The following is a 9,162-nucleotide window of genomic DNA, read 5'->3' as shown; positions in this document are numbered from 1 at the left end:
TTCGATAATAGAATTAAATTCAACAAACACAAATCTATTCACCGGACATGAAAAATCCTCACATTTTTTTAGAATGGATTTCCAATTCAAAGTTATGGTTTGTTTATTACCCGTATCACTAAAACAATTATTCACAGTCGTCATGTTGTGTTTTATAATGATATAAGTTTGACATTTCTTTAAAAGTTCACCAAATCTGGAAATTTTTTGATTGAAAACACGAGAATGCTTTTTTGTATCCTGTTAAATCAAATAAATAACAATTATATTATTGGTTGAAACATATGAAATATTGAATGATATATTAAAAAGATACTACAACAAACCTCCTCATCCATTAGGATCATTTCAATTGATAAAACTAAATTATTCTTTATAAAGTTCCATATCTTTACCACCCACACTTTGATATGTGAATCATTATAATGTTTTTTATGGATGCATCGTTTGGTCAATGAGGATAAAAATAATGATGATAACTAAAGGTATAAAATCTCATATGAAAGTCAAAGATGGGTGTAATTTTAAATAGGATCCCATTTTCCAAATTATTAAACTGAAACTCTACATTTTATTTCTTTTAACAATGTAATATACACTTAACTTTCAATTTCAATATGCTTTCAAATGTTTGCAGGAAATGAATATAGGTAGTAAAGTATACCCTAAAAAACATTGAATAGAATGATTATGATTCACACATCAAAGTATCGGGTGGTAAAGAATGTGAAACTTTATAAAGAATAATTTAGTTTTATCGATTGAAATGATCCTCATGGATGAGGAGGTTTGTTGTAGTATCTTTTTAATATTTCATTCAATATTACATATGTTTCAACCAATAATATAATTGTTATTTATTTTACTTAACAGGATACATAAAAGCATTCTCGTGTTTTCAATCAAAAAAATTTCAGATTTGGTGATCTTTTAAAGGAATGTCAACTTATATCATTATAAAACCCAACATGGCGGTTGTTAATAATGGTTTTAGTGATACGAGTCATAAACAAACCATAACTTTGAATTGGAAACCTATTCTAAAAAAATGTGAGGATTTTCCAGGTCCGGTGAATGGATTTGTGTTTGTTGATTTTAATTCTATTATCGAACAAACATGCTGAAAGACTCATTCTTTGGTTAGTTATTTAATTTTATTCCAATCACTTTTATAACTTGTGTAATTTATTATACATATTAGTATTCAAACAAGAATTAACATGCTCACGTCACATAATGTTCATACACTTCACTCAATCTAGCATGACCCTAGCTCACATCTCACACCAAACAAAGAGGAGTCTAGCATACAACATCCTAGATACAATTACACAAAATATTTCAACATCATGGCACAATACTCAATCATCAAAAGGGCACATACATCCTAGAATACTGGGTTCATCCCATTCCATCTAAGATATGGGATACTCCTAACAATGTACTTTTAAAAACCACAAAGTTGGCTCACCTTTGCCAAATATGTTACCAACTCACACTTCAAGTCTTGTGAAGATTGAAGTATCACCCTTTCCCCTATTACAATTCAAATAAAAATGTTATTGGAGTTCTACAATGCCAAAGACGACAAATTCATAACCCACATACATAAATCACCTAACAAGCAAAATTCTCTGTTTTGGACCCAAATCAGCCACCTGTTTAGAGCTATTTTAGCACACTTTGGACCTGTAGAAATTCTGTTTTTATTTCATATTCCAGAATTTCAGACTTTTAGCTTTTAAGAAAGTACTTTTAAAGGTCCAAACGATTTTTCTACAATTTTATATGATTTTTACAAAACTACCTATCAATGCAGCTAAATTCTGACCAGCTGGTGAAAAAGATAGTTTCATCCTCCAACCATGGTCCAAAGCTCATTGTCTTTAAAGGAAAGAAAACATATGATGTTAAAAAGAGAAAACCAACTTGGGTTTGAATTTCTCCCACTAATTCACACATTTGAATATACTTGAAAACTATTTTGAGGATCTTACGAAAGAGTTGAAAACATATTCTTTCACATAAAATCATTAGAATTGAAGATAAAAGAAGTGCGAGTAGCGACACCAAAAGAGAGCATTTGACTTCACCAATCCTACCAACTCCCAATCAACAACACCAACATGTAAAAGCGCATTTATAGGAGGATTTTGACAGTAAAACTAATCAATAAAATACCTCATAAAACCTGGAGTTTGTCCACTCAAGAAATCATAATGAGGAAGTAAAAGAAGTCATGATTATTGATACAAATTGGAATGCAATTGGAAAATAATTATATGAAGAACGAGGAATCAAGGAGTTACCAATATAAGAGGTCGATTCCAACACCCGATTGGAGATTCAATTTTGGTGCTTCCACCCCTTGCCTGCCGATTGAACTCACGTTCGATTCTTTTTTCTTTTTCTTTTTTCCTTCCTTGCTGATCGACAACACACACGAGGGAAACTAGGAGTCGATCGGAACCCTGTAATCTCTCTCGCGCTCTTCTTTGCCTCGTCCTTCTCTATTGCCGATAGTCGCACTTCATAGCCCAAGCAATTGGATTCGGGTTTTTTTTTTTTTTTTTTTTTTTGATCGATCACTGCAGCCCAAGAATAACACGAGGATGGGTGTTAACAACTTCCGTCGATGGCCACAAGTAAAAAACGCACGATTCCTACAATTCTCGTCTACTCATTGGGAGTTATAAATGATTTTTCACAACCACCCCCTACATTTCCTTGATTAAATCGCAAGCGCCTCTAACCCTAATAACTTGACAATCTAACTTTCTTTTATTGACACTTTAATCCCTCAACATCATTTACACCATCAAATATATCTGATCATTCTTTTAGGTATTAAATAACACCCTTTTTATTTAAATTATTTCGATTTATAATCCTTAAAACCGGAATAGTTTACTCAAAAATAATTATTCGAGTAATGAAAACCAACGTCATTGACGGTAGAATTTTTGGGTCGTTACACTAAGCTTCGTGCTTACAGTTTTGTTTATGGTTTCAAGTATCTCCGGTTCGAAAAGGAAGGGCTCGGCTTGATCACAACGCATACACCCGTGTTTTCTAAAATATGTGATCTTTGGGAATGAACTCTGATAAATGCTTTGTATTGAAATGTTTGACTATGTTTTGAAAGAATTGATCCAGTGTTCTGAATATATTAAAATGAAATTTTACCTTTGATTTTTAGGGTGTTACAAGAAGACTCTAGTGTGATGGTAACTCTCGTCGCGAAGTAGAGTTATATAAATAATGATGTGTTAATAGGTTGATTGGCTCCTTCTATTTTGGTAAGCAATGGTATGATTTCCAATTTATGGATAAACCCTTGTATAAAGATTTCGTATACAACCAAAAGCAATAGTAATATGATTCAGTAAATAAATGATTGCTCATAGAACATATGTGCCTAAGAATCGAGAAGGCCTGATAGCTCTCGCATTTGAATGTGACATGTATAGCATATAGAGTGGCTAGCATGAAATATGTTTAAAAATAAATGTTTTATCAATTGTTTGATAACGTACACGTATAAAATTCATGTAGTTCACGAGACATTACTGTCTCACTTATTTTATTTTAAATGTCATGTATTTTATGTTCAGAATTGAAGAAATGAAAGTGATTAGTCCTTAGAAGAGGACCTTATTGTGTGATATGCATGAAGATGACTTTCGGACATTTAGAAGAAGTGAAGCATTGTAGTTACATCACTTCTCTTTGGAGATAGTTTGTACTTATACTTGCTTCATTATGGTTATGTATGATCCAAGATGTAACACCCAAGTTATAAGAAACTTTTAAACTGTTTTTTCTTTTTGAGACTAAATTTAATGTCATAAGTTTTTTATTGAAATGGTTAAATAGCATAAGCTTTTGATAAAAATGACACTATTTCAAGTGTAAAAAAGATAGGGTGTTATATGGCTATTGAATATTCGGCGTAAAATTATAAACGGTAGGAAATTAATATCCCTATGTTTACTACGATTTCAGAGCGGGTTAGTTAGGCAGATGTGATAAAACATAATATGACTTAAAATGTCTTGATCTAGTTTTAGGTTTTTTGGATTACCGAAATTTGTTTTTTGTCTTTTTAAGATGAGCTTAAAGATTTACATTTGAACTAAGTTAATTGGTTGCTTATACTTTGAAGAAGTTTTGGAGCATTCGAAAGGTAAAAAACATCTATATCCTTTTTGGAAAAAAAAAAAAAAAAAAAAAAAAAAAACTTGGAATCATCTTTATTACCATACTCTTCAAGACCATCAATCGCCTGTCTTTTGTTCCACTTCTCCAATATTGTGTGTCTCTGGATTTCTTGCTTTCTGTCTTTTCTTTCTTTTTTCTTGATAGATGGTGCATTTGTGTTCCAAAATAAGCAAAACCCCAGCATATGCATATAAGCATGTATGTATGTATATACACATAAACACAACTAATAAAAGTTATCAAATGCATCTAATTCCAATAAGAAAAAGGTGAAGGTGAAGGTGAAGGACCAATCCTCTTAAGGTTGTGATTTAACAACCATGTTCAATAAATTTCAACAAGAACAAAATTCCTACAAGTATATAAATGATACACATAACAACCCCTTTTGCTCTATATATCACCCTACCACAAAGAAATCTCTTATGTGTCTTTTCCTTGGACAAAGAAGACCAGTTTCTTAGGCAGCTTCCTGAAGAGTAGGGGTAGGGGGGATAATAGGGTGGGCATCTGTCTTGGCCTCAAGGGTATTCTGGTCAAAGTACTTGATGTGCCTTTCCATAATACCTATTTATGAATGGAGACTGCAACAAAAACACACATGGTTAACAAATATCATTCAATCATTACAAACATAAGCATTACAGGGGCAAATAGGACATTTTGCATTTCAGGTCAAAATCAACATCATATTGTTTCTTTTCGACTTAATGGAACAGAACTAGATAAACACCATTTGATGACCTAAAGGGCAAACACGTCATTTTTGCATTTCAGATCCAACTTAATGGGGCATAAATTGATGACCTAAATCAAGGCTAAATTGGTCTTTTTGCATTGAGGTTCAATATACAGGTGTTTATTTTTCACTTCATCAAGTCCTAACTTTTTTACAAACTTACCCTTTTCTCAATTATTTTTTTAACATTACCTATCCAAACAACATTTTATCTAAACTTACTAAATGTGATTTAACCACATGGTATTTCACATTAAGAACTGCAACATATGACCTAAATGTCTACTATTACCCTTAAATACTAATTCACAGTATATTCAATGACCTTAGACAAGGACAAATGAGTCATTTTCAATTGGATTTCCACAAAGGTCGCATTTTTAAGAAAGAATCTTTGACAGTATGTAAAAAAATGCATCTTTTTTCAAAAAAAAAAAAGTAAGAAACCTTGACTTGTGAGACATCAGGGGTGTCAGGTGTGGCTACAGGATAAAATTTATAAAATTTCATCTTCTCATATGCCTCAACTTTCTCTTTACTCAGTGACTCTCGAGCATTCTTCCTCTTTTCCCTTGCCTAAAAGATGTCAAAATTATAAAATTAAACTTAAAAAATAAAACAAAGCTCAAGTATTTAGCATATATATAAAACTAATAAACAATTACTTTCACAAAGTTACCTCACGATTAGCTCTCTTTCCTTCTCGAACCTTTTCCTTCACAAATTCCTATATAAAAATAAATATTATTTTGTTAAATAGAGGGAAAAGAATGAGGACAATATTGTAAAAAGTTAAGAATTAATGAGGAATGCATAGATGTTTCTTTTTTTATTTAATGCAGAAAGAATGACCTTATAATGTAAGTTTGACTAGTCAACTAAATTTACCTTAAAGGCATCCTTCTGATCTTCAGACAGCTCCTCTGCTTTAATGAGGTCATCAGTGAATTCCTACAAAAAAGTTAAAAGTGTTTTAATGATTGTAAGACAACCGAAACTATTTTATTTTTGGCCACAATTATAGAGATTGTAGCTTATTATCAAACCTCAACCTTATGAATAGCAAAAAAATAAACATTTTTTAACTTGTAAAATCAGTTTTGTATACTTTGAAGACGTTAAAACCAACTTTCATTATTTACAGTTAGCATTCACATGATTCTACAAAACAACATTGTTTTACCAAAAATAGAAACAATTGTCAAAAACCATACGTATTTCTATCTGGTTTAGACTCTTTAGAAACATATATGAAAAAGTTAAGAAAGATATAAAAATAAGAAAAAGAAAGAAAGATATCTCACCTCAAGTTCATCCAGCTCCCAATCAAACTCACAGACAACCTATAGAAAGTCAAAATTAAAGCAAATTGGTGACAACCCAAGTCAAAGTTTGTATGAATGGATCATGATATATCATCTGACAAATGCTAAAAATATCAACTTACAGGCTTTGGTTCTATGGGATACATGATATCCACAATAGTGCTCTGTTCAGTCTCATCTTCCTTAAAAGGATGATAAAAGTCTGTAAAAACAAAAACAACTTATTATTATATGTAAATATGATGAATAGTTTTAAATCTAAGAAACTTCTTTTAATATATAATATTGTATGTAATCAAGATTATGATTCCTTTTGAAAAGATGTGTGTTGCGTAAATGAAAATGTGTTGTATTGCAATTTTTCATTCCATCAGAGAAAAGAAGACAGCAACTTTCACTCATTCCAATGGAATTAACCATTCCGACTTCCGATTCCAATTCCAATTCCATCATACATACTTACATGGTAAACAGTATTCAAATTTCTTGACACGTTCCTCTTTCAATTGTGTTAAGCCAGCCCTGTTTGGTTCAAAATCAGAAAGTGAGCAAATAAAACTATTAAAAAAAACAAAACATGCATGCAACTATCAAAATAGAATTTTTAAATAAGGGATAATACCGTCTTTGTACACAGCTTAGAATATAGATTTGAGATTTAAGCCTTTCAACTGAAGAACCTCTGTAAGAATGAGATTCATGGAAATGTAAACACCAGCAAAAATGAAATAGTAATTGGAAACTATCAAATACTCTTTCATAAAAAGTTAAAATTTACCGTTTTCCCAATGGAATATATGGAACCCAGTCCATTTTCATCTGTTTCATGTCAAGAATTTCTTCAGACTCTCTTTGTACAGAATTAATTCCAATCTTATCAGAAGGTGGAAATGGAGATACAATCTGCTCAATATTTGAAAAAGGTAAATATAATAAATAAAACTAATAACAAGATGTATGCAAAGCTTGAACTATCAACTATGTAAACAAAAAATGGAAAAAAAAATGTTCCACTTACAGCCACCACTACAGGTATGCAGGTTACTTTAGATTGACCACCAAAAAAGAGCAATTGTGCTGCAGATTACAAAAAAAAAAAATTACAATATGTCAATATTGAGTCAAAGTTCTAAGCTTTATGTATGAAACAATGAGGTTTAAGAACAAGTTTCATTCACTACTTACGCTCTGTACAGCTAAAAAGGTAGACTTTCTTCCCATGTAATACACCACCTTCATCAAATGCATCCTGTTGTATGATTTGAAAACCAATTTAAAGCTTGATTAGTTATATTTCTAACAAACTCTTACATTGGCAATAAAACTTTGAGAAACATGGATAACATGTTAACATGAACTACAATGTAACTCACTTCAAGATTTGAGAAATTCCATTTGTATTCAGAAAGCAAGTCAAGCTGGTCCCACTGTCAACAAAATGTAAAATCACAATCACAATGTTAAAGAAACTAATGGATTGATATAAATGGTGACGCATACCTCTGTCCCAACAGGGAAAACCTGCTTCCATAAATCCTCCTGCAAAAACAATAAGTAAACCCTTTTGAAAACTAAATTAACCATTGAAAAGGCAAATGTACATTAGAGACATACGTAAAAGAGCATAAAAGAAAAGTAGAAGGTAATCTCCGCCGACAGCCAACCAAATTTGCAAACAAATCGCAAAAGTTAACATTCTAACACGAAAATAAACACATATTCTCAATAATCGAATGAGATTAATAGGGTTTCGTTTGGAAAAAGAACCCATTAAGGCAATAGCGCATAGATCTTGCATGTGGATCGGTAAATTGATGAATTCGCACTTTGTTTATATATGCACGAAGAAGCAGTGCTTGGTGTGCAATACTTTCCATTAAAACACAATCAGCAAAACAGTTATTTTACCAATTCACGCTGTTCCTCGAAGAACTCTTGTTCTGATTCAGGCTTCGGAACTTTTGAACGTTTTGTTGGTCGAACAATTTTGGTGGGTTCCTTATTATTTTGCTGCTGCGGTTCTTCTATGGTTGTGGTGGCGGCGGCTGCTGCTTCGTCCTTACGGCTGGCCGCAGCAGCCTTTCGCTTAGCTCCCTTCTTCATATGGAATGTGGGGTTTGGAGAACTCGGCGTCAATCGCACGCTAAAAGCTGATACGGTGCAATTTGGACAAAGATGGAGAATTGGAGACACAGATTGGATTTGTGTCAAGATTTTATGGGGTTTTCTAGATATTGTGGATTTGATTTGGGGGAGAAAAGAGGGGGCGCGAGGAGTAAAATTTTGTGGGGGATTGAAATCTTTTGAAAACGTCTTTTGGCGTTTGTTTTTGAACCCTAAATACTTATAATTTCTTTATCCGCCGTTTATATACACAATTTCTAGGTATAATTTCAAGGAACCTACACCGTCTAAATACTTTCTAACAAAAACAAATTTCAAAAATCAAAATTACCCTTCAGTTTTTACCATTTTAACAAGATGAGTATCTTAGGTATATGATGATACCCATAAGGTAAAAAATTGAACATTAAGTGTACTTTAATTAAAATCATTGTTTGAACTTGTCATTATGCAGTAACGGGTACACTCGTTGCACTGTGTGGTGGACTAAGGTGGCAGGTAATAAGTCTGTGTACATAGAACACCAAATCTAATGGTGTGTGGGTGTGAGATGAATTTTGACCTTATAAGTGTCATATTATTGACCTTATACGGTACGACCGTCCGCCTGAAGTTGCTAGCTACAATTACGTCTGACGAGATGAATTTTGGTGTTGACGTTAGCACTATTGAACATTACCACGTGTTACAACGGGGTGAATGACTTTAGCACGCGCACCCTATTATGGTGTCGGTGTAATAATAAAGTACAGT

General features: G+C 32.5%; 1 protein-coding gene and 1 long non-coding RNA gene across 2 annotated transcripts; both read right to left on the bottom strand.

The window, feature by feature from the left end:
• Nucleotides 1–1,167: 1,167 nt before the first annotated feature.
• LOC111897305 (uncharacterized) lies at nucleotides 1,168–3,182 on the bottom strand. Its single transcript, XR_002852186.3, has 2 exons — nucleotides 2,310–3,182; nucleotides 1,168–1,536 (listed from the first exon to the last, which is right to left on the bottom strand). It is a non-coding gene; the product is annotated as an uncharacterized LOC111897305 (long non-coding RNA).
• A 1,269-nt stretch (nucleotides 3,183–4,451) lies between these two features.
• On the bottom strand, nucleotides 4,452–8,623 carry LOC111897304 (protein HEAT INTOLERANT 4). Its single transcript, XM_023893260.3, has 14 exons — nucleotides 8,194–8,623; nucleotides 7,786–7,824; nucleotides 7,659–7,712; nucleotides 7,471–7,534; nucleotides 7,304–7,362; nucleotides 7,064–7,188; nucleotides 6,908–6,967; nucleotides 6,749–6,807; nucleotides 6,408–6,487; nucleotides 6,265–6,303; nucleotides 5,849–5,911; nucleotides 5,640–5,687; nucleotides 5,408–5,536; nucleotides 4,452–4,805 (listed from the first exon to the last, which is right to left on the bottom strand). The coding sequence occupies exons 1-14, from the start codon at nucleotides 8,386–8,388 to the stop codon at nucleotides 4,758–4,760; spliced, it is 1,062 nt and encodes a 353-aa protein (XP_023749028.1). The 5' UTR covers nucleotides 8,389–8,623; the 3' UTR covers nucleotides 4,452–4,757.
• Nucleotides 8,624–9,162: the final 539 nt, after the last annotated feature.

This window comes from Lactuca sativa, chromosome 4 (genome assembly GCF_002870075.4).
Source record: "Lactuca sativa cultivar Salinas chromosome 4, Lsat_Salinas_v11, whole genome shotgun sequence".
In the NCBI taxonomy this organism is placed as follows: Eukaryota; Viridiplantae; Streptophyta; class Magnoliopsida; order Asterales; family Asteraceae; genus Lactuca; species Lactuca sativa.
The sequence above is the reverse complement of the archived record's forward strand: the minus strand, read 5'-3'. Positions and strand labels throughout refer to the sequence as shown.

What these genes read in the sequence shown, in the direction of transcription:
- LOC111897304 (XM_023893260.3), bottom strand. Translation starts at nt 8,388, where the DNA reads ATGAAGAAGGGAGCTAAGCGAAAGGCTGCTGCGGCCAGCCGTAAGGAC. An exon ending in TCGAGGAACAGCGTGAATTG is followed by an intron (nt 7,825 to 8,193) that starts GTAAAATAACTG and finishes TTGTTTTTGCAG; the next exon opens with GAGGATTTATGGAAGCAGGT. An exon ending in GGGAGCTGGATGAACTTGAG is followed by an intron (nt 5,912 to 6,264) that starts GTGAGATATCTT and finishes ACTTTTTTGTAG; the next exon opens with GAATTCACTGATGACCTCAT.